General features: G+C 44.3%; 1 protein-coding gene across 3 annotated transcripts in view; it reads left to right on the top strand.

Moving 5' to 3' along the window:
* The window catches only part of SNX29 (sorting nexin 29), a 487403-nt gene that overhangs the window by 259722 nt on the left and 201501 nt on the right, over positions 1-26180 (top strand). For all 3 annotated transcript variants that reach the window (XM_075010432.1, XM_075010435.1, XM_075010434.1), the window contains exons 17-18: positions 15771-15826; positions 17155-17236. In XM_075010432.1, the coding sequence (XP_074866533.1) occupies positions 15771-15826; positions 17155-17236 (138 nt within the window). The remainder of the gene's footprint in view (positions 1-15770; positions 15827-17154; positions 17237-26180) is intronic.

Here is a 26180-nt window from a genome sequence, read left to right as displayed (position 1 = left end):
TTCTTCATTTTTTATTAGTATATTTCCTGCTTTTTATTTTTTCTTTCTCCCTGTTTTACCTGGTTTCCCATTAGAGTGGGGAAACTTTATACTTCTGAACCCTATTAGATGGAGTACAAATGGGATGGAAAAGTTGGGAGGCAAAAGTTAGGAAAAAGCAAATAAAATTTCTCTTGGTCTAGTGGTACAATAGCTACATGTATCAAGAGAACCCCTGTCAAGAAAACAAAGGAATTTGCAATTGTACTTCAACGGCGCCTCCATATGAGTAACTCAGTGCTTTACAAACTTTAATTAACCATGAAATTGTCTTGTGAAGTGCAGGTATTGTTATCACATTTCCATTTTGACAGTTGTATTAAAAAAGGTGCAGAGAAATGTTAAGTAATGAGCTAAAGGCTACATAATGAATTAGAGCTGGAAATAAAACTGCTCATTCCATTCAATCACTGGACTTATTTCTCACCCATTAAGTATGCTGTTCCTCTTTCCCAAACAAAAAGTCCATTGATTCTTTTGCTTAAAAATGTTTCCATCTGCATATTTATGCAAAGGACCTTTCAATTTTAGATGGTTACTTCTTTCCTAAACGTGGTGGTCACAAATTTGAATTCACATAACTTTCTGGGAAAGAATGTTACAGCCAAATTGCTGTTTTTGTTTTTTTACATGTACCTGGGCTTATATTTAAATTGCTGCAGTGAATTCCATCTCTTAATAGGGTTTAAGCTGTCTAGTTTACTGACACTGTTCTGGTAGACTAGCTTCTGTTTTGAATAACAATAAAAATTTACAGGTAAATTTTGAGAGAGTCAGAGACTATCAAATCAGTTGGAAATGATGTACCACAGAAGGCAAGCTAGCACATTTTAAAATAGTTTTATTCATGAGGGAAACAACTCATATTTGCATACTCAGTACTAATGAAATTAGTTTATTATTCATTTGTGTGTACATAACTTCTTAATGACCAAAACTTGTTCAGCAATTTTGATAGTTTAAATAAGGCAAACTCATTTCCTAAATTTCTTCTGATAAGGAGCACTTTGCTGGATATCAGTGACTCAGCTAGTTTATTATTCTGAATTACACAGCTGGGGGGCTGTTACCAAATGGTGAATGAATGGTATGCACTCACTGAAGTCTTGTTTCTGGCACATGGAGAAGGACAGGCTGACACTATACTATGCAAGAAAGCAGCAGGCTGCAACTTTGTTAACCTATTCTGTATCCTTTCACATATTTATCTTTAGAAAACCTAACTGGTATATTGCATATTGCACCTCTGGGCCAGTCCGTTTCTGGGTTTGTAGCTCTGCATCTGGAATTCTCTGTTCCCTGCCTTGCTGCTTATTCACATCTGAGAACTGGACCATCTCACAAGATGTTCCCAACTGTGAAAATGGCCATGCTCTCTTTTCCACTCCATTTATGTGCCAACTGTCTTAGGCTTACAATCACTATGAAGGGCTTGAAAGTAAATCTCCTCATTTTCTATATACACCAGCCATTATTTAAAAGAGCTGTTCTATCTGCTTCATTTCATCACTCACCTGCCTGTGAAGGGAATTCTCCAGTCAGGACTGTAATCTCGATTATGCAACTGTGATTAGGATAAGCCTGGAAAATTGTAGATGTTTGATGTATGCAGTCAACTGGTTTTCACCCCAGTGGCACAGTTGCCACATACTCCTAGTCACATTCAGTCACCAAAGTATAGTCTCCTTGTACCCATTCTTAATTATTTTTCTCCCCACCCCCCACTGTGCAGGACAACTGCATCTGTTTGAACTGTAGACTATTGATCCACTTCATCAGATCAATCTCATTTCCAACACAGACTGACATTTGTAAGTACAGAGGACTAAAAAAAAAAAAAAAAACTGATGTCAGTTTTTATTGCTTTTTTTTCTTTTTTTGGTCCTCTGTACTTACAAATGTCCGTCTGTATTGGAAATGAGATTGGTCTGAGGTGGATCTGTCCCACAAAAGCTCATCACCAGATAAATCATTTTGTTAGTCTTTAAAGTGCTACATTTCTGCTGCTTTGTTTTGTTGGACTACAGACTAAAATGGATCCTCTCTGTACCCTTACACAGGAGCTCTGGGTGCTGTCACTTCCTGCTGCACTTTTGCTGGGCCTCCATCTTCTCCTCAGCATGACTGCATAGCTCTCCCCAGCCCTCCTGCTCTCTTCCCTCACCTGCAGTGCATGCGTGTCTCTGCACTGTAGTGCTGAAATAATGGGAATCTGTTTAATTGGTTTAACAGCTGTATCCCTTCTGTTGGCTGTCAAACCCATTAAATTGAGTTGTACTCTTTCAATGCAGCAGGACAGGGAGCTAGAGGAAGAATGAGAAGCAGCAGCAGTGGGAGCTGCAAAGAGCTACCTGTGGCTCGGACCTCCTCAGCCGCCTTTCAAAATGGCAGTGCTGCCAGCTCTGTGGGCTGGGTTCCAAGGCTGCGTGGGCCAGATTCTGGCCTGTAGACTGTATGTTGGACACCTCTGGGCTAGATGCCATAAATGAAAGGCAACAGAAAATTTGACTAATGCTGAATAATATACATTTTATCACATTGCAAAATTCTTTGGATCAATAAATTTCATTTCATACAGTGAATATTTTCTTTTCCAAATGTCCAGTAACTTGTATATGGTTGCCAGATTAATTGGAAACCTGTACTTATTGCAATGAGAATAAAGAGTGGTGGACCAAGTAAGGAGTGATGAGCCAAGCCCTATGTTTGTATCAAAACAATCATCTGAATGCAGCTGAGAAAGATTAGGATCAGCTTATGATTCACAGAAAGAGGCAGAAAATAATTCTGCATCCTTTATAAATATTTTATGAATACACTAAGTCAGTCTGCACTCCAGTAAACTGTAAGATAAGCAAATCTGTTTCAGAGTAGATATGGCACTTATTACTGTTAATACAGATGACATTTAGTTTATAGCAATAGCAGTAAATATATGAAATTATGAGACTGCTCTGAAGACTGTTACATATTCTATCACATTGACAACTCATGACATTACCCCCTCAAATTGAGTTCATTTGGAGTATACCAAAAAATGCAGCTGAAAAAGTCACAAAAGGGTGCATCATTTATTAATATATTCATTTTGTGTATAAGTGATAAAATTAAATAATGGTGAAAAACCCAGAGAAAAAATGCAGCTCTGATTAGTATTTCTTTTTCTCCTTGCCAGCAGATTAACAATGAAATTGAACCTCGTCTGCTAGAGTAGATAGAATCATAGAAATGGAAAGCTGGAAGAGACCACAAAAGGTCACCAAGTTCAGGACCCATCTCTGATGCAGGACCAAGTAGCCCTACACTAATCCTAATGGAAACAAAAAACAGTCAAGTAGCACTTTAAAGACTAGCAAAATAGTTTATCCGGTGAGCTTTTGTGGGGCAGACCCACTTCTTCAGACCGTAGCCAGACCAGAACAGACTCAATATTTAAGACACAGAGAACCAAAAACAGTAAGCAAGGAGGACAAATCAGAAAAAGATAATCAAGGTGAGCAAATCAGAGAGTGGAGGGGTGGGGGGGGAAGGTCAAGAATTAGACTGAGCCAAATATGCAGACGAGCCCCTATAGTGACTCAGCAAGTTCCCATCACGATTTAAACCATGTGTTAATGTGCCGAATTTGAATATAAAAGCCAGCTCGGCTGCTTCTCTTTCCAGAACGGTGCGATAATTCCTCTTCAGTAACACACATACCTTTAGGTCATTGACAGAATGCCCCATTCCATTAAAATGTTGACTAAATGGTTTGTGGATCTGGAGTGTTTTGATGTCTGTTTTGTGCCCGTTGACCCTTTGTCTAAGGGAGTTAGAAGTCTGTCCAATATACAAAGCATCTGGGCATTGTTGGCACATGATGGCATATATGATGTTGGTAGAGGAGCATGGGAAAGTGCCCATGATACTGTGAGTAACCTGGTTAGGTCCAGTGATGGTATTTCCAGAGATAATATGTGGACAAAGCTGGCAGCAGGCTTTGTTGCAGGGAAAGGTTCCAGGACTGGTGTGCCTGGGGTGTAGACTGTGGCTGTTAGTAAGGATCCTCATGAGGTTGGGAGGTTGTCTGTAGGAGAGAGCAGGCATGTCACCCAGGGCCTTCTGGAGTGTAGCATCCTGATTAAGAATAGGTTGTAGGTCTTTAATGATTCGTTGCAGTGGTCTGAGTTGGGGGCTGTGGGTGATGACCAGTGGTGTTCTGTTCTTGGCTTTTTTGGGCCGATCTTGGAGTAGCTGGTCTCTGGGTATTCGTTTGGCCCTGTTGATTTGTTTTTTTACTTCTCCTGGTGGGTAATTCAGGTTTATGAATATTTGGTAAAGTTCTTGTAGTTTTTTGTCTCTGTCAGTTGGATCAGAGCAAATGTGATTGTACCTAAGAGTTTGACTGTAAACAATGGATCTAGTCATGTGTGCAGAATGGAAACTAGAAGGGTGTAGATAAGTATAGTGATCAGTAGGTTTTCGGTACAGTGTGATACTGATCAGGCCATCCTTGATTAGTACTGTAGTGTCCAGGAAATGTATCTCTTGCATGTTGTAATCGAGGCATAAGTTGATGGTGGGGTGTAGATTGTTAAAGTCTCTGTGGAATTCTTCTAGAGCCTCTGTACCATGGGTCCAAATCATAAAGATGTCATCAATGTATCTTAAGTAGAGGAATGGTAATAGGGGACGAGAGCTGAGGAATCGTTGTTGCAGGTCATCCATAAATATATTAGCATATTGTGGGGCCATGCGGGTGCCCATAGCAGTTCCACTAATCTGGAGGTATAAATTGTCCCCAAAACGGAAATGATTGTGTGTGAGAACAAAGTTACAGAGGTCAGACACCAGATTGGCTGTGGTGGCATCAGGGATGGTATTCCTGATTGCTTGTAATCCGTCTTTATGTGGAATATTAGTGTACAGAGCCTCTACATCCATTGTGGCAAAGATGGCGTTATCAGGAACTTTTCCGATGTTCTGTAATTTCCTCAGGAAGTCGGTGGTATCTTGGATATAGCTGGGAGCGTTGGTGGCATAGGGTTTGAGGAGGGAGCGAACGTAACTGGATAGTCCGGTGGTAAGGGTGCCAATACCTGAAATGATAGGGCGTCCAGGGTTTCCAGGTTTGTGGATTTTGGGAAGTAAATAGAATAGTCCAGGCTGCTCCACTCTCTGATTTGCTCACCTTGATTATCTTTTTCTGATTTGTCCTCCTTGCTTACTGTTTTTCGTTCTCTGTGTCTTAAATATTGAATCTGTTCTGGTCTAGCTATGGTCTGAGGAAGTGGGTCTGTTCCATGAAAGCTCACCTGATAAACTATTTTGCTAGTCTTTAAAGTGCTACTTGACTGCTTTTTGTTTTGATAATGTATAGACTAGCATGGCTTCCTCTCTGTTACTACTCCTAATGGGTGTTTGTCAATGTGCTTTTAAAAACCTCCAGTGGTAGGGATTCCGTACACTTTCAGTTTGACAGAGAACGTCAGATAACTGCTCCCTGTGTACTGTCTTTCAGTTGAGCACCAACCTTACAGTAACTTTGTCTAGACATTGTCATGTGAGTCTTACTAAAATAGAGGTTTATCATGCATACTTGCTTCTCTCCATCCCCTAGGCCAGTAACCCTGTCAAAGAAGGAAATTAGGTTGGTTAGCCTTTTTTTTTTTTTTTTTCTTTTTTTAACTAATCCATCCTGGCTATTCCCTATAATCTGACTGTACTCTAGGTGCTCACAATTTGTTCCAATAGCCTTTTGGCTATCAAAGGTAGGCTGGTCAACCTATTATTCCCTGTGTTCCATTTGTTCCCTTTTATAAAAGCAGGTATTATATTCCCCTTCTCCCAGTTGTCTGGGATCTCACCTGTCCTCTAAGAATTTTCCAAGATAATTGCATAGTGGTTCTGAGATAATTTCAGTTAGTTCTTTGACTATCTTTAGATGAATTTATCAGGCCCTGCTGACTTGTATACACGTAACTTATCTAAATGCTCTTTAACGTTTCTTTTCCTATTTTGGTTTGTGTTCTTCACCCTAGTTTTTAATATTGTGCTGAGTGTTTAGTTACCATTAACTTTTTTTAGTGATGACTGAAGCAAACTGGGCATTAAGTACCTCAGCTAGGTGTAATTATAGCACTTGTAATCATGAAACTACTGTGTACATGCTCAGCGATAATGGTTCATGCTGTGATGGACCCCCTATGCTTTGTGGAAATTGGGTTATGAATACAAATATGCACAACTCAAACGTGTTTTGGACAAAATGCCCTTTGAAACCTATTGTTTTTAATGTTATAATCTGCTGGAGCTGTATATCCTGTTTTTATGTATGCATCATTTTTGTATTTGAAGTTATGAGGAATGTCTGTGTATTCTTATTCCAAATGTTTGCTTCTGTGAAGACCTCAACAGGAGGTGTGGCTGCACTATTGTGAGAGGGTTGTTGTCAAGTTAATATGAGTACTTGACTGACAAAGGTCCTTAATGGGTGCAAATCAACATCAGTTCTCCAAAACGTGCAAGGACTTTGGGCTTACCATCAGCCTAAAGGAGACAAACGTACTCGGTCAGGATGTTGCTGAATCCCCATCAATCAGCATTGACAACTATACATTAGAGGTCGTGCACGAGTTTGTTTACCTCGGGTCCACCATCACTGAAACCCTGTAGTTGGACACTGAGCTAAATAGGAGGATTGGAAAAGCAGCCACAACTCTGTCCAGACTCAGCAAGAGAGTGTGGAATAAGAACAAGCTGTACACTCACACCAAAATGCAAGTCTACAGGGCCTGCATCCTCAGCACCCTCCTTTATGGCAGCGAGACTTGGACGCTGTATGCCCGCCAGGAAAAGAGGCTGAACGTCTTCCACTTGCGCTGCCTCAGGCGCATCCTTGGAATATCATGGAAGGACAGAGTGACCGACCCCGCCGTCCTTGAGCAAGCTGGAATCCCAACCATGCACACCCTCCTCAGGCAGCATCGACTCCACTGGCTTGGCCACGTCCACAGGATGAATGATGGAAGGATTCCAAAAGACATCCTGTATGGTGAGCTAGCCTGTGGCAAAAGACCTCCCGGACACCCCCAGTTGCGCTACAAAGATGTCTGCAAGAGAGACCTCAGAGAGGTAGACATCGAGCTGGACAACTGGGAAGAACTAGCAGATGACCGCAGCAGATGGAGGCAGGGGTTACACAAGGGCCTTCAGAAGGGCAAGATGAGGATCAGACAGCTAGCAGAGGAGAAGCGAGCGCACAGAAAGCACAATAAGGACTTGCCAGACACCCACTACATCTGCAAGAGATGCAGCAAGGACTGTCACTCTCGTGTGAGTCTTCATAGTCACAATAGACACTGTAAATGAAGTCCTCAATTGAAACTTTAAAGGGTGCAATCCATAGTCTATGCAGACTGAAGGATGCCTACTACTACTACTACTACTACTACTACATCTGAAGAACCTCATTGGGTATATCCAGACAAGCAGATAGAGAATGGCTGAATGACTAAAAAGCACGTGTACAGGTGTCTTGTTCATGTGATAATCTCCATCTTGGAGTACACTTTTACACAAAGAGGACAGTGGAATTCCCTTGACAGGGGAAAAGACTAACAAAAAGGTCATGAGTCTCCTCTGTCTTGGTCTTTGGCCTGCTTTGGAAATCACCTAAGAGGAGGAGAGAACTTTTCAGTGAACTGTAGACCCACATCAGGGTATGATCATTCCTAACTTGAAGCCTTCACTTGATATAAGAACAGCTGTTTAGGGTAAGAACTCATGCTTCTTAGTTGAATAGAATTAGCTATGCATTTTATTTTATTTTAATTTGGTAACCCACTTTGATCTGTATGTTTATACTTATAACCACTTATATCCTTCTGTTTTGCTTCATAACGCTCTTTTGTTTATAATCAAGTCCTGTGTAAATAGTTATTTCCTGTAGAGGGCTACTACTATGCATATCTCCCTTTTATTGATAAAGGGGGCTTACCTAACGAGCCTGATTTGCACAGAGAGAGACAAATTTATTTGGGATTTGATACCTTCTCATGCTTAAATTCCTGTGCTGTGCCCTAGAACTGTAGGAAATCAGTCACTGCACTGCCCTGCAGCAGTGCTTATTTTCTGATAAAAAAAAATCCCTGAACTCTCTCCATGCCCACCATCAGGCTTAACCCTACCCCCTGCCACTGGCAGCCCTGCCCCTGCCCCCAGGGCTACGCCCTCCACCATGGCTCCAGGTTGAGGGCAGGGGCAGGGCTGCTAGTGGAGGTGGGGGTGGGGTTAAGCCTGATAGTGGACATGGGGAGAGTTCAGGGATCTTTTTTTTTATCAGAAAATAAAATCCCCCCTCAAGTGAGGGGGCCGGGGCCACTGGCAGAGCTTCATGCCCCGCTGGCTCCTGGCCCTGGCTTTGCAACAAACCACCCCCAGCCTTAACCCCCAAGGCCTCAAACTACTCCCAGATTTCCCCCGCCCGCCACAAACCACCCCCAGGCTTACTCCCTTGTGCCCTAAGGCCCCAAACCCACCGCTAGACTTGTCACCCCCAGGTCCCAAACCACCTTCAGGCTTACCCCCCCCGCAAAGGCATCAAATGAACCCTAGGTTTACCACCCCCGTGGCTCCCAGCCCAGGCGCTGCTGGGCTTGCAGCCTTCCCCACCCCCTGCACTCCCCAAACCACCCTCGGGTGGTTTGCTCCTTTCTGGTTCCTGGCCGCAGCACTGTTGGGGTTCCCTGGCTAGGCCAGGGGTGGGGCCGCAGGCAGAGCTTCATGCCCTGCCAGCTCCCGGACCTGGCGCTGCGTTGAACCACTTCCAGGCTTAACCCCCACCATGCCCAAAGCCCCCAAACCACCCGCAGGGCAGGCTTACTCCCCCAAGGTCCCAAACCACCCCCAGGCTTACTCTTCTCAGGCTGCAAACTTCCCCCAGGTGTACCCCTCTAGGCCCCAAACCCCACTTACTTGGCACAGGAATACTGTAGGTGGTCATCTTCTCTTCTGCAGGGCTCCCCCCGGCCTTGATATAGTGTAGTGCTGGAACAATAGGCCTCAATTTAATTGGTTAAATAGCCTCCTGCCATCTGTTAAACCAGTTAAATTGGATGCTAGTCTTTCAGCCAGCAAGCAGGGTGTGAGCCACAAATGGCTCATTAATGAGCCACTTGCAGCTCGTAGCTGCCCTGCCTAGCCAGCTTTTAAAATGGCAGTGCCAGGGAAAAAAGGTGGCAGAATGCTGTTCCACGGCTTTCTGCTAGAAAAAAGTCCTGCTTTGTTGGATGGCAGTAACCCCAAATTTGTACTTTGGCTGGGGGAGAGCTGAGGTTCTGGTTCAGCAGGTCAGGGTGGTTGGGAGTCCCAGAAGACAAAGGCAGGTGTCAGTGGCATGAACAGCGTATCAGGGAATGTCCCAAAATGTATTCTCTGACCACACCCCATCACACATGCCTCCAGGCTGACAGAGTTGGTTATTTTGTCTTATTTTACATCTAAAGGAAAAATTTCTCTGAAGTTGTCATGCTTTGAAAATTGATCTCAAGTAGAGACATCTAGTTAAAGATTTTGCAGGTCAAAATTTTTTATATCCATCTAAAACAATTGCTGTTTATGAAGCCTAAAGGTACACAGTTTCTGTTAATTTTAGAAATCTGTTGGGCTAGGAATTCATGGTTTTTGGTCAATATTATAATGAGTTCAGTTAACAAAAGTAATACCTGTGAGAGGAATATTTTCTGGTTGCAGATACAGTGTTTGTCATAGAAACAAACCAGCTTTCGAGCAGCTAATTCTGCTCCTGATATGGGTACAATTCTTTCTTACACAGCTTTAATTTTGACAGTTAGAAGCTGTACCAGTAGCTCAAACATACCATTATTACCTTTGCTTTGGGACAAATCCTCTGTTTTCTTTAATAGTATGAAAGGGTTGACTTTCTTGTGCCCTGCAAATTCTTAGCCATATGAGAGATTTTTTTAAAATGTATTTGGGGAAAAAAAGTTTATTTTCATTGAGGAAAAACAAAAAGCTCCTAGAAATAATTTTTCATGGCTTATTACTTGATTGTTAAATTGATAATTTTCATCATTAATGAAAATTGTTTTCATTGTTTTTCATCATTCCTCTTACATTCTGGTGTGTTTTCCATAGTTTCATACTAACATTGCAGCCTTATTCATTTTTCTTTAAAATCAATGACATTATTAGACCGCTTGTCCAAACAGCATAAAATCTTTTTGCTTTTAGCAGTAACAATCAATGTTCTCACAGTTGATATGCTCTAAGGAAAAGTTGCGCTAAAATGAAACAAATCCAGGCCCTGTTGGACCAAAGGAATCTATGGGTGACTGAAGCTAAAGCTTAGATTTAATCATGGAAAATTAAAATCCCTATGTATAAGAAGGAGGGAAGTGCTGTCTAGGAGAAAAAGAAAGCCTGTGCTCACTGTCATCCAACAGTATTAAAGCTGAAATACAGCAAAAAATATTCAGTTATCAAGTTATTCAGTCAACAGAGGATTTCTTTATAATTATGAATATTAATAGAATTGACACCAATATTTTCAGGGGCGGGCAGCATGGACTGAGATGATAGATTGGCTTTCATAAGGTATTGGGTATTCCACTGATTTCTTAACTGCTATAAATGAAAATTCCTTAGTTCCTCGGTGTCTAGGGTTGCCAACCCTCACGGTTTTACTAGCAGTTTCCCAGAATAGGGCTTGATCTCCTGAAGCCAAACCAGATCAGCCACTAAAATCTGGTGGCACAGCCGGCCCTATGATGCTCCTGGAAGCAGTCAGCATGTCTTTCCCTGCAGCCCCTGGCCAAAAGGGGCAATAAGGGGTTTCCACATGCTTGTCCCCACCCTGGAACAATGACTCCACAGCCTTCATTGACCAGCAGCTGCAGAGGCAGTGTCTGCAGTCAGGGGCTGCATGCAGAGCTACCTGGCCCCTCCTCCTACAGAGAGGCCACAGGGAAGTGCTGACCATTTCTGAAAGCAGCATAGGGCCAGAGGAGACTTGGAGCCACCTTAACCTTGCCTGAGGTAATTGTCACCTGGTTGGAGCCTACACCCCAATCGTGTAGCCCAGGCCTGAGCCCCCAGCCAGAGCTCAAACCCTGCTCTTCTTCCTGCACCCCAGCTCATGCTCCAGCCCTAAGCTTCCTCCTGTGCCCAAACTCCTTCCCACGTCCTGCACTCCTGCCCCAGCCCTGAGCCCACTCAGAGCCTGCACCCTAACCACCTGGCCCAGCCCTAAGTCCCACCCCTAATCCTCAAACTCCCTTCCAGAGTCCACATCCCTCACCCCTTCTTGCACCCGAATTCACTCCCCCAGCACTTGACCCCTTGTCAAACCTAAACTTCTTCCCAGAGCCTGCACCTTCTCCCTCACCCCAACCCTCTATCCCACTGATAGATAACCTAGGCTAGTGAATGAAGCCCTCCTTCATCTCAGTGGGCCACATGATTGTCTTAACCAGGATGCTGTCTCAGGATAGTCTTTTTGCTAACTGAGCTTGCATATCTAGAATTTGTGGGGTGGGCCAATTGAACTGTAGCACCACTGTGATTGTCTGTGAAGGGAGCACATGGCACTCAGTCAATCTTGTGTGCAGTCATCACACACCTCACTTCATGTGCCCTTGCTTTATGTGTGTGTCACTTTTAGTAATACTGGTAGCAAAAACACTAATGTGGCAATCCTGCTTGTGGGCAGTGGTAATCAGAATGACTCATGGGCCGCACATAGAACCTGGGTGGTCCATAGGTTGCCTGACTCATCCCATTGGGTGTGAGTGAGGGTGAAGGAAGGTGAGTGATGTCGGGATGTGGGAATGATGTGAGTGGGCATGAGGCTTTGCAAAAGAGGTGGGACAGGGACAGAGTGTTTGCATTTGAATGATTACAGAGTTGGCAACCCTACTGTAGTGTAACCAGAGCATGGAGATTGAATGTCAGCTCTATGATTTAGAGTATTTACATTTTTATAATGTTTCATGTGAGTCAAACATCTTTCTTACTGTTTGTATCCTTTTCAACTAGTTCAGTTGCAGCTATCTCTAGAATCTTCCTTTTTACACGCTTTCTCATTTCCTGCAGCTTTTCTTCCTCATTTATCTTTTACCCTAAATTTTCTCCTCTTTTTTTTTTTCTTGTGCTCACTCAGTGCAGTCTTCACAGAATCTACCGTTAAGCCCAGCATTCTGTTTTGTGTGCTGTCATCTATGACAGTGTTTCTTAAACTATGTTCTGCAGAACAGTGGTGTTCCATGAGCTACTTGCTGTGAGTGTTTGGAAAAATACACTGATGGCATACTTTTTCTATTATGAAAACCAGATGCAATGTTGCTTTTTCATTACTGTGATACGTGATTAAATTACTTCATTTTGTTTTTGCTGTATATATTGTTCTTGTGTTTTTGGTGTGACAACCATTTTTTTTCAAGAATATTTTCATAGGAGTTCTGCATAAAAGTATTATTGCTTGGTGTTCTGTGGTCTCACAAAATTTGAGAAACACTGATCTATACTATATACCACTTTGCATTATTGTATCAAATAATTGTACTGGGAGATTTTTAAATTACTGACCTTGCATTTTAAATATAATTGTGAATGCACGGTTATTCAAACCACGTGTGATAACAATAACTTGCACCAAGAACAGCTTCTGATAGAGCCATTTTTTTTTCTTTTTGGCTGTCTTTGCTTTGTTTTTCCCCAGGTGTTGACATTACATTAAAGTTCTGAGCATAGACATATAATAACTGTGCTCTTTGTTGTAAAGCTTGCCTTTGTGTGAAATATCTGATTTGTCATATGAGACACTATGGGGATACCTTAAGGTTCTAAATGTTCATGAATAATCCTCTTTAGTCAAACACAAACTCAGAATAGCTTATGAAACAAAAACATGGAGAAAATACATGAAGTAATGCCATGAAGGAATATGCATCCTGCTATGGGTTCTTTTGCATAGCTGTTCCAGGGGTGCTGGAACATTTTATATAAAATGAGGGTGCTGAGAGCCACTTAACAAAATTGTATGCCCTGTATATGATGAAAACCACTTCAAGTCAGGGGGGCAGGCAACACAAATAGTTCCAGCACCTATAAGTTGATAATTAGAATGCAGAATCCCAACTCCTCACTTGTCTGTATTGCCCAAGCTTGGCAGAAAGTGAGGTGGCCTCTGGCAATAGGACCTCACTTCCCCATCCTTCATGTAAACCTTCACCTTTTCGGTTCAGTAACAGACAGAGATATTTACCGCCGCCTCCCCCGCTCTCCTTGCTTCTGGATTTCCTTATGCACCAAGGGACTGCCTCTGAGGATGCTCAGGAACTGGAGGGTTTTTCCGAACCTGTCAATGTGTCTGCCTGTGGCTGCTCTCTTAAGGGAGTTTCTCTTATCCTCTTACCTCTGGATAATTGGCCCAATTTAGAGAGCACATCCACCAGCTATTAAGACTGATTTAATTTCAGGGAATCACACCTTTCACTGGGATCAGGATATAGCTTAGTTGCCACCGTTTGGGTTAGGAAGGAATTTTTCCATGCTACACTGTTGCCTTTCTGTTTGCCTGCTTCTGATCCATTCAGCGGTGCTTGGTTCCATTTGTGGGGAGGTGGCAGAAGGCTGAATTGTTAGTTTGTATCTTCTATTGTTAATATCTCTGCACCATCATGTCTTTTTAAGGAATGGTTGTCTTGTGGTGGAAGGGGAGAGGTGTTTTTTAAAATTGTCTTGTCATTGTAGCAAGTGATTGCAGTGGGAAATGGTCTCAGGCTCTGGGCCTGAAGTAATATATGAAACGCTGGTGAGTGCAAACTACCTGAAACAGGGTTTGATAGGCTAGGACTCAGTTATGACTATTCCCTTTGGCTACCACTACACTAGCGAGTTTGGTTTTTTTTGACAAAATGTGTTTTGACGACTGTGTGTGACAAAACTTTACACTTCTGCCACCAACCTTCTGCTTCTCTCAGATGAGGAAGAGTGCCTTTTTTCGACAGAATCTGGTGACAAAAAAGCTGTGTGGACACTCTGGGGGACCTTCAGTCAACAGACAGGGCTTCCAGGACACTGGGCAGCCCTGTCTGCCGTTCTTCCGGTTGGCTGTTTTGTTGAGAGCAGCTGGGCAGTACGGCTATTCTGTTGATAGGCTCACTCTTTCAAACCACTTTAGTGTATGGCTGCACTCTATTGACAGATGTTTTGTTGGAAAATCTCTTTTGACCGAAACATCTGTCGACAGGTGCTTCTATCGCAGCTGTAGCCTTTGTGAGCATTGGCAGCAAACCTATGAAGGCCCTTAAAGCCTCCATGCAGGTAAGCATGGCTGCTGGGTAATGTGATTTTGATGTTGAAAAGCAGAGTTGGTTGTTGACGTTTCAAGCAGCAGCTGTCTTTAAACGTCAGTATCCAAGGATACCTGGCGCTCCCCATGAATACAGCCAATTACTTGACTATATTTTCATATTGAAAATATTTAAAATATCAACTAGCCAAGGATAGTTAGTTTGTTAGACAAAAATAAAGCAGTACAAATATCAAGCTTTTGGCAAAGGAGTCTCCCACAAGATTCATGGAGGTATTTGTACTATAATTGTTTCCAAGGTAAAAGCACTTTTTATTACTAAGGATTCAACCCAACTGTTGGCACCTGTTTCTTATCTTTTTTCTCTGTACCATCCCATATCTACCTTATCTTGGTTTTGGATATTATGTTCCAAGGGTGTCATTGAGGCACGTCCTCACTGTACAATGGCATACTATTCATATATCTGCTTTCTCACATATATCCAACTATGATGAGAGTTGAATCATAGAATCATAGGGCTGGAAAGGACCCCAGGAGGTCATCTAGTCTAGTTGCCTGCTTCAAGCAGGATCAACCCCAACTAAGTCATACTAGCCAGGACCTTTCCAAGCCGGGACTTAAAAACCTCTAGGTATGGAGAATCCACCACCTCTCTAGGCAACTCATTCCAGTGCTTCACCACCCTCCTGGTGAAGTAGTTTTTCCTAATATCCAACCTACTCTTCTCCTTCTGTAATTTCAGACCATTGCTCCTTGTTATGCCATCTGACACCACTGAGAACAGTTTCTTTCCATCCTCTTTAGAGCTCCTCTTCAGGAAGTTGAAGGCTACTATTAAATCACCTCTTAGTCTTCTCTTCTGTAAACTAAATAAGCCCAAATCCCTCAGCCTATCCTCATAGGTCTTGTGCTCCAGCCCCTTAATCATTTTTGTTGCCTCTGCTGAACTTGCTCCAGCACATCCACATCCTTTTTATACCAGGGGGCTCAATACTGTACACAATATTCCAGATGTAGCCACACCAGTGCCACATAGAGGGGAACAACCACTTCTCTAGATCTGCTCGTAATGTTCCTCCTAATGCACCCTAATATGCCATTAGCCTTCTTGGCTACAAGGGCATACTGTTTACGGCATCCTTTCTCTATTCGGTATTAACAGTGCTTTGTCTCAGAAATGCCTGCTTTTATGAGAGTTGGAATTAGTAATGGTTTTGACAAAGTTAATTGAGAACTTGTAAGGGTCTCATGGTTATATTATTTCAACAGTTTTTTTCTTTTATTATTTTACAGTAGTGCTTTTCATCTACATTTTAAAAGCTAGAAGTTGAACAGTCATTTCCATATCTCATTCCACCCTCAGTACAGAAAGCATAATAATCATGATTTTTTTGTTTGTTTTTGTTAATGTCAGGTTCCTGGAGATTTGAGTCAGACATCTGAAGACCAGAGTTTGTCAGATTTTGAAATGTAAGCTTGCATGAAATGTTGATGTGAAATTTTGTCTCGCTATACTGTTTGTGTGGGAGTAAAGGACAAATAATCAGATCTAATATATTGCTTTCCCTATATTATTTCCAATAAACGAATCACCAGTTAAGATGTTCTGTTGGTGGAAATAATGCAGCTATTGTTCAGAATCTTTCTCCTGTTTAGGTGTTTTGTTTTGTTTTATTTTATTTTACTTATTTTAAGATCTTGGGACAGAACAAATTCAGTTTTGTGGTGTGTACCTGAACATCATTTGGAAGCTTATTCCAGTTATGATTACCGAAATTTCAGTGGGAAATCCTAGAAGGGTTAATGACATAACTAAAAAAATTCTTTTTCCTTTTGTTTTGAAGTGCTCTTCTGTACTTAGCCAGTCCCTGCTGAATAAGATCAGAATTATTTTACAGGGTTTTTTCATTTAAATAAAGATTGTAAAAAAAAAATACTGAACAAATACAGTTATTCTAAAAATCCCACATTTTGGCCTGAATTATTTTAATGTGTGATTTTTCTGGAGTTCAGTCTTTGTTAGCCTAAAATCCATATATCTAACTGATTCTTTTTCAGAGAAGAAGCCTGAAGGAAAATTGATTTTATGTAGCTTAAAGAATTTGCAACTAAAATGACAGTGTTTAACGGGCTCTAATGCTCTCATGATTGAAATTCTACTGTGTTCTGAAAAACAAAAACACTTAAAAATACTATGACCACGTATTATTTTCAAAATAATACTGATCTTAGAAAAGATGTGCAAGTAATGAAACTCTTAAGAATAAGAATGTAAGAATGGCCATGCTGGGTGAGACTAGTGGTCCACATAGCCCTGTATCCTGTCTTTCATTGTTAGACAATGGCAGTGTTTGTCACGGAGGTCTCAGTTCCATGACTTTTGGGACCATCATGGCTTATGTAATAGCCAGTGTGGCTGGCTTGGGTCTCCACGCAAGTGGCTTGGGCAGCCCCTGGGCCAGTCACATTTGCTGCTGTAGGGGCAGTATCAGGCTACTTGAACCCCTTTCTCCCAGAATGGACTAGAATGGTACATAGTATTTTACATGTGGGCCTATTATGGATTTATGTAGAGACACATTTACTATCTTTTTGTCTCTCCCTTTTCTAACGCTTGCTAGTTATAACAAGTACAAAATAGCCAGGCAAAATTGAGAGTTTCTAAGTATTCACAAGGTTTTGGTTAAGTTGCTCACTTTGGACATTTTGCAAGCTTTGGAGGTAGACTCTTCTTCATGGCTTTATTTTGGGATTTAAAGATGGCTCCATAACTTGAATTTGTCTCTTCTTTTGTACAGATCAAATCGTGCCCTTATAAATGTTTGGATTCCCTCAGTCTTTCTCCGTGGAAAAGCTGCTAATGCATTCCATGTTTACCAGGTAAGTAATATATCTTTAATAAACCATATTTGCGAGGAGTTTTCCTCAGTGAAATTACTGAATGGTGAACTTCTAAAATATTCTCAATATCTGAAGGTGAATCACAAACTAAAGTCACCAGTCTTTGAATACTTGTGCACATTCCTTTACTTATGAGAGTAGCTACTCTGTGAATTACTTTGAGCAGGGTTATGCTTGTGTGTACTTTCAGGTTAGGTCTCTAATAACTTTGTAAAATATTGGTATAGTGACTATAGGCAGACAAGACAACTATTCAGTGTTCAACAGCAACTCTTCTTCACACGTGCACAAACATGCCATCTTAACTATTGGAAGAAATAGTTTACTAGCCAGAAAACCAGGGCTGTCTCCCATCTTTGTAAATTGTGCCAGAAGTACTTAACTTTTACTTCATAGACAGCAGTGGGGGACAGAAATGACTTCTGTTTACTGGCTTACCACAAAAACAGTATTTCTGGCAGTGTAAAAGCCTCTATGCTTAACTCTCTCTATTGGTTATAAAACCAAACCCTCATGTGAGATGTCTGTCTGCCTTTTGGTAGCTTATGTATGAAAGTTGTAGCAACAGAATTAAGATATTAACCTCAGGCAGGAAAGTATTCACATCTAAGCCATATTTGCATATGTTCAAATACTTATTTAAATTCTACAGTCAGAGTCTAACCACTCTGGTCTATTTTACTAGTTTACTTACATTGAGATTTCTAGTTAAAATACTCCAGGCTTTCTCTGAAGAGCAGAGAGAGAGCAGAAGTAGTTCATCTGAACTAAAATACAAAAATACCCCATACTACATGGCAGTTTCCTAATTAAAATGAGATATGTGTGCTATCTATGTAAATTTAATTCCAGTGATGACCACAATTGCTGTGGAGTCTTCTAATTTTAGCGGAACAGCACAGGTATTACTATTCTTGTGGGCCATGTCTACAGTGGAAGCATCTGTCTACAGAAGTTATTGTCGACAGTGAAATCTCGACAGAACATCTGTTGACAGATTGCTTCTACACACAAGTTGCTCTGTTGACAGAGAACTTCTAGACTGCACTGCCCTCTGATGCCAGAAAGTGGAATGGCAGCTCTGCAAAGAGGGCTGCCCGGCAACTGGAAGCCCTCTCTGTCGACAGAAGTGTCTACAATGCATTTCTGTCAACACCACTCTGTTGACAGATGGTTATGCCTCAAATTTTTGAGGGATAATACTGTCGAGGCAAATGCAGAATTCTGTCAAGAATCTGTTAACAGAATGCTTTGTGTAGATGCTCCCTGAGTTATCTGGACAGAAGGCCTCTTCTGTCTACAAAACTCTCTTGTGTAGACATAGCCATGATATTTTGCTTTGTTTAAACCTTTTCCTTATAGCAGTGTTTCTCAACCAGGGGTACATGTACCCTTGGGGGTACACCAAGATCTTCCAGGGGGCTACATCAACTCATCTAGATGTTGGTCTAGTTTTACAACAGGCTACATAAAAACATTGGTAGGGTAAGTGCAATCGAAAAGTTCATTCAGACAGTGTTTGTCTGACTTGATTCTACTGCTTCATATGCCTTATGCTGAAAAGTACAATATTTCTATTCCAATTCATTTATTTGATAATAAGATGGCAGAAAGTCAGCAAGTTTTCAGTGATTGTCTCCTGAGATATTTTTGAATGTTTTTGTAACTAAGTAGTTTTTAAGTGAGGTGTAACTTGGTGGTATGTAAAACAAATCTGATTTCTAAAAAGGTATGGTAATCTGGAAAGGTTGAATGACACTTCTGTCAAGATTTCAGATTACTTTAGGACTGTGTTTTTTCAACTGGTGGTATGAGTACCCTTAGGTGTTTAGTTTTAACAGAATTTCTGGATCTGAAGAAGTGGGTCCGTCCCACAAAAGCTCATCACCAAAGAAATAATTTTGTTCCTCCTCGAGTGTCCCCGTGGGTGCTCCACGATAGGTGTCGGGCTCGCCCTGGCGCCGCAGATCGGATCTTTCCAGCAGTTTCTGCCGGACCGCACATGTGCTGGCGTGCGCCGCTCCCTTGCGCGCTCCCGGCCACGTGCGCGATCCGGTCCCCGCCAGTTCCTTCTTAACCGCCATCGGCTGCAGACGGAATCCACTCAGGCTGCGGCCAGAGTCAGCGTATTTAATGTTCTTAGTGTTTTTAGAGTTTCTTTTCAGTCTTTTCAGTCTTTCAGTTAGCTTGTTGTTTTCTTTTATTGCAAAAAAAAAAAAAAAAAAGAAAAGAAAAAAAGTATATAACAGCATAGGCAGAAAGCCTTAGTAACCAGAGGAGCAGCGGAGGCCCGGGGACGAAAGGCCATTAGGCCTCCTGCCGTGGCAGGCTGGGTCCGAGAGACGGGAACAAGCACAGAGAAGGTGCTAAGTACCCTATTAACAACTCAAAGACTCACCGCAATGTCCTCTTCAGGATTCAAGAAGTGTGAGTCATGACGCGAAGCTATGCTGGCCTCCGATGGGCACAGTCAATGTATTAGGTGCCTGGGGGAATCTCACGTCACCCAGAAATGCTCCTTCTGTGCAAAGCTCACGGCCAGAGCCAGGAAGGACAGAGAAATGCGGCTAAAAATGCTGCTCTTTGATAAGGCCCTCCAGCCAGACGTGCTGGAGCGGCCTCAACAAGAGGGACCCACAGGGCCCCATAAAAGGAAGGAGGCGTCCCTCACCCCATCAGTGCAAAAACGGAGGAAGCTCTCTCCAACCCGATCCCTGCCAGCAGCCACAGCGAGTGGGACGGGTGCAGCACATAGCCCCAGCCACAATTACAAACAAGCGGCGGCGCGGAAGCGCACGTGGCAGAGGCTGAGCCTCCGATGATTAAACAGCCGGCCCGCACCGCGGTCAGAGCAGCGGCCAGGCAAGTGCCGGAACCGGCAGCACCGCAGCTAGCAGCACAGACCCCCGGAGCACTGACGGTGCAGGGGTCGCAGGCACGCGGCCTGCAGGCGCCGGGGGAGACCACCCGCATGGCACCGCAGTTAAGCATGCCAAGCGCGGTGCCCACAGCGGGGCCGAGATCCCCGGCGCGGAAAGGGGCGGAGTTAGCCCCACAGGGGAGGGGAAAGGCAACAGAGAAAACCCGGCACCGCAGCCCTTCTCCAGATAGGGCTGCAGGGCTGCTCTCTCTAAGCCCTCCCCTTATGCTGCGAACTCCAACAAGGAGGCAGGGGTCTCCGCCAGTCTACCCTGAGCCTCCCTCCCCGTTCCTCCAGCCAGTGTCACCATGGCTCGGGCCACCCTTGCCTTTTCTGGGATTTGACCCCCTGGAGTACTACCACAAATCAGTTTCACCACTGTCTCAATCACCCAAACGATCTCACTCCCCCAGACGCCAGGGATATGCACCTCGAGAGTGGTCCAGGTCTCCATCCCAGGAACCGTGTCCGCGTTGCCATGGTCGCCCCTATCACGCTGGGCATAGATAGCACACCCCCAGGGACAGGTCCCCCCAGACGGTTCACTATCCCCGAGGGCAATTGCGGACGGGGACGGAAACACAGCTATCTCAGGGGGAGTTGGTTCGGGAACCCCGAGATTTTCCCTCGCAAGCCTCCAGCGAGAGGATGTATCATCGTCAACAGGACCCCGAGGGCTCAAGGGAGGCTTACCCCAGTGGTTCCTCTCTGTCCTCCCCCGACGAGGCTACGACCCCAGGTGATGTCCACCCCCTGGACGATCTCAAACAGTTCCAAGAGCTGTTTAAAAGGGTGGCCTTTACGCAAGGCATCCAAACAGCAGAGGTGCAGGAGAAGCACCATAAGCTCCTCAAAAACCTGAGACCTCCGGCCTCTTCTAAAATAGCTATTCCGCTCGACAAAGCAATTATGGAGTCCGCTACCACGATATGGCAGACCCCAGCGTCCGCTCCACCTATAAACAAAAGAGCGGATAAGAAATACTTCGTCCCGATGAAGGGCACGGAGTTCCTGTTTAGTAACCCACAACCAAATTCACTGGTGGTGGAATCGTCTCAACAGAGGTCGAAAACTTCCCAGTACAAGGCAGGGGGAACAGACAAAGATGCCAAGAAGCTAGAGCTATTCGGCAGAAAGGTCTACTCCTCCTCTACCCTACCGTTGAGAATGGCAAATTATGCAGCACACCTAGCGAACCATAATTTTGACAATTACTCCAGACTGACTTCTCTCATGGGCTCGCTTCCAGAGGATAAGAAGCCGGTGCTGAAGGCCATCGTGCAGGAAGGCTACGCAGCCTCAAGGACAGGAGTTCAGATCGCCCTGGACGTAGCAGATACGGTGGTACGCTCAATGGCTACGGCAGTGGTCATGCGCAGGGAATCCTGGCTTCAGACATCGGGTATCCCGAGGGATCTGCAGGTGAAGATTGTCGATCTCCCCTTTGACACGCAGAAGTTGTGTGCTGAATCAACTGATTCGGTCCTTCATTCCAGTAAAGACTCAAGGGCCACTCTCAGAACCTTGGGGATTTATACCCCTCCATACAGGAAGAAAAAGTATTACCCTCAGCAAAGACGATACCCGTATCAACCCCAGTGTGCTCAGTACCAAAGGGGCTACGAACAAGGGCAGCATCAACAGCACCAACAGTATAGAACTCCCAGGCGACGTTCCCAACAGAGCAGTGCATCCTCGGGGCAGGACCAAAGGCAACAAGTTTGACGGACAGATTGAGGGCTGCACTATCACTACCATCGCGCAATGTCACCCAAAGCTAATGTTCCATCATCGCCTCCGACCGTCCTACGCCCAGTGGCAAAAGATCACCACAGACAAATGGGTACTGGAGATCATAGCCATGGGTTACGCGATCCCCTTCCAGTCGCTCCCACCGCCACGACCTCCACCCAGGCCCCATCTCAAGTACACCTCCCACGAAGCGAGACTCAAGCAGAAGGTGGGCCATCTTATGCTTATAGGGGCAGTGGAAAGAGTGCCGGAGCAACTCCAAGGGAAAGGGTTTTATTCAAGATACTTCCTCACAGAGAAAAAAACAGGAGGCTGGAGGCCCATCTTAGATCTTCGAGGCCTCAACCGGTACTTGCGCAAACAACGCTTTTGGATGATCACACTCGCCTCTATTCTGACGGCACTGGACGATGGAGATTAGTTTGCAGCCCTCGACTTACAAGATGCGTATTTCCATATAACAATCCACCCTGCTCACAGACGCTTTCTCCGGTTTATGGTCGGCAAAGAACATTTCCAATACAAGGTTCTGCCGTTTGGCCTCTCCTCAGCCCCCAGAATCTTTACCAAGACCCTGGCAGTGGTGTCAGCCTACCTGCACAGACAGGGGGTGTTTATATTCCCATATCTGGACGACTGCCTATTAAAGGGGCTTTGAAGGAAGAGGTACTACGCATGATACGTGTTACAGCAGCACGTTCTCTTCTCTGGGCTTGGTCATCAACCTGGCAAAGTCAAAGATCGACCCCACACAGGACATAGAGTTCATAGGGGCATGTATAAACTCCATCACAGCAAGGGTTTATCTACCAGATGCTCGCTTTCGCGCTATTGGTTCCCTCGTACAAGTCATCACCTTCAGCCCCATGGTGCCGGTTCTAACGTGCTTACAGCTGCTAGGCCACATGGCAGCAGCAATGTTCGTAGTACAGAACGCCAGATTGCATATGCACAGCATGCAGCATTGGCTGGCGAACATCTACAAACCGGCAACACACACCGTCTGCAGGGTGGTGTCGCCCACGACAGAGGTGTGCAGATCCCTGGAATAGTGGGTGAACCCCAAGAACATGCTAACAGGGGTACCCTTTCATCAACCACAAATCTCTATCTTCCTCACCACCGACGCCTCCCACATAGGGTGGGGAGCACACATGGGCAAAAAGGTGACGCAGGGACTGTGGTCCCCTACGGAACAGTCACTGCATATAAATATACTGGAGCTCAGAGCAGTGTTCAATGCCTGCAAACACTTTCGAGACTATATACAAGGCAAAGTAGTCGGGATCAATACAGACAATACCTCCACCATGTTTTATATAAATCGACAAGGAGGAGCTCGGTCCCGTGCCTTATGTGCGGAAGCAGTCCGGCTGTGGAACTGGTGCATCGCCAACAATATAATCTTGAAAGCCTCGTATTTACCAGGCGCTCACAACGTGAAGGCAGACCAGCTGAGCAGGCGCTTTGCTCTCACACACGAGTGGCAGATCCATTCCGATCTGCTACGACCACTTTTTCACACATGGGGGTTTCTCCAGATAGACCTGTTTGCCACTCAACACAACAAGAAGTGCCCTCAATACTGCTTCAGGGCAGGACTGGGACGGGGGTCCCTGGGGGACGCATTCGCGATCTCGTGGAAGGGCCCCCTGCTCTACGCATTTCCTCCCACGGTGCTCATCCACAAGTTCTTGCAGAAAGCCAGGAGAGAGAAAGCCCGCATGATCCTAGTAGTCCCAACGTGGGATCGACAGCAATGGTTCCCCTTGCTTCTGCACATGTCGGACCGCCCACCGATGCCCCTTCCAGTGGCGCCGGACCTGCTCACGCAAGCCCAGGGGTCCATAGTGCATCCACACCCCCGAGGCCTGCAACTGCAAGCATGGTTAATCCATGGCTCAGCTCTCTAGAGAGCACGTGTACGGAGGGAGTGCAACAAGTCCTAGAAAGTAGCAGGAGGACTTCCACCAGGAAGCCCTATAAGCAAAAATGGACTCGATTCACTGCATGGTGTTCTACCAAGCAATTAGCCCCCCTTGCTGCGCATATACCTGTAATACTAGAGTATTTACTGGACCTCAAGAGAGGCGGACTTTCCCTATCCTCGTTAAAGGTCCACCTTGCCACTATATCGGCTTTCCGGCATGAAGAGGAAGGGCCCACGGTGTTTGCCCATCCTGTGGTTACCAGGTTCCTCAAGGGGCTGGTAAACCTGTACCCCCCTCGGAAACCGCTTCCACCTTCGTGGAGCTTGGACCTGGTGCTTAACGCGCTAATGGGACCACCGTTTGAACCCTTAGCCACAGTTTCCCTCTGTCTCCTTACGATAAAAACAACCTTCCTTCTTGCAATCACGTCAGCTCTCAGGGTGAGCGAGCTCGTGGCAGTTACGGCAACGCCACCCTGCACAATATTTTCAAAGGAGGCGGTAACCTTACGGCTGCATCCAGCCTTTGTTCTGAAAGTTTCTTCAGAGTTTCATATTAACGAACCTATAGTTTTACCCTCGTTTTATCCAAAGCCTCATAACTCCAACAAAGAGGCGCGCCTACACCTCCTGGACGTGAGGAGGGCGCTGGCTTTCTATATAGACAGGACTAAGTCCTTCCGGAGAACGGATAGACTCCTAGTCTCTCTCGCTCCCAAATCAAAAGGAGAAGGTCTCTCTTCGCAGAGAATCTCGAAGCACATCGTATCCTGTATAAAAATGTGCTACGAACTTAGAAAGACTCCTTTACTGGCCTCGCCTAGGGCTCACTCCACCAGGGTGGTGGCGGCATCAACAGCCTTTTTCAAGGGCATTGCGTTAAAAGACATCTGCAGAGCTGCAACCTGGTCATCCTACGACACCTTCGCCAAGCATTATGCCCTACACAGGATATTCCAAGAGGATACCCGTCTCTCGACAGCAGTCCTTTCGGGGGCAAGCTGCACATAACCCGATTACCCACCTCCTTTCTTGGGTTACTGCTGGGTAGTCACCTGTCGTGGAGCACCCATGGGGACACTTGAGGAAGAAAGAGAAGTTACTCACCGTAGTAATGAAGGTTCTTCGAGATGTGTCCCCGTGGGTGCTCCACCACCCACCCATCCTCCCCGCTTCGGATCTCTGTCTAGTGTTTTTCAGGAGCATTCGAGGCGGTTGGTCAAGGAACTGGCGGGGACCGGATCGCGCACACAGCCGGGAGCGTGCAAGGGAGTGGCGTGCGCCGGCACATGCGCGGTCCGGCAGAAACTGCTGGAAAGATCCGATCTGCGGCGCCGGGGCGAGCCCGACACCTATCGTGGCGCACCCACGGGGACACATCTCAAAGAACCATCGTTACTACGGTGAGTAACTTCTCTTTAGTCTTTAAAGTGCTACAAGTCTGCTTGTTTGTTTTGTGAAGATACAGACTATTTCTCTGTGACTATGAATCCATAGAAGTACATGAGAAAAGTCTGGTGGTACTTATAATTTTTTTTTGTAATTTTTTTTTAAAAGGGGTACTTTGAGAGAATGCTTTATTGAAGTGGAATTTCTGTCTCTCATTTTTCCTTCCCTGCTCTTTCCAAGGTTCAGGAGTCTTAAGGTGCTTTCTCTACTTTCCTTCTTTAAGAATTTATCAGTGTCACTCTTATTTACTATTCTGAGCATGTATATATACTCTTAGAGAAAGATTTCCAGATGTGCTCAAGTCCCATCATCATAAATAAGTTAGGCACTTACTACTCTGTTTCATTGAAAGTCAATGGGATATAAGTATCTAGGTTCCTGAATCATTTCTGAAGATGGGACCTACGTTCCTAAGCCATTTAAGTACTTAAGAAAATTTTATCTTGTGCTCTTGGTCTGTGATCTTTTTAATATTGTATTCAAGGATTTATTTCCTGTGAACAGTTGAACTTAGTTATCCAATAATATGTGTCGGTTTTATATATCTCTTTATATCCAATATCTATGAAACCCACAGTGGTACACGTTACTTATTTACTGCTTGGTTTCAGAGAGAGTACACTCTAATTTGTTAGACCGGTTTTATGAAAAGTGTCTTTAGTAACTGAACCACTAGGAAGATTTTTAGGAGAAGCAGATATAGAATGATAGAAAGAACTGTACAATATCAGGTGTTTCTCACAATAATACTATTAGCAGAAATAACTTTTTGGCACAGAAGATGCAGTGAAAGATACTATATTTCGTGCCCATATGTGGGGAGCAGTTGAACAATTGAGAATATGAATACATATAGATTCTCTTCAAAGAGT

This window comes from Carettochelys insculpta, chromosome 16 (assembly GCF_033958435.1).
Source record: "Carettochelys insculpta isolate YL-2023 chromosome 16, ASM3395843v1, whole genome shotgun sequence".
Classification (NCBI taxonomy): Eukaryota; Metazoa; Chordata; order Testudines; family Carettochelyidae; genus Carettochelys; species Carettochelys insculpta.
Note: the sequence above shows the minus strand (reverse complement) of the source record. Positions and strands in the feature narration are given on the sequence as shown.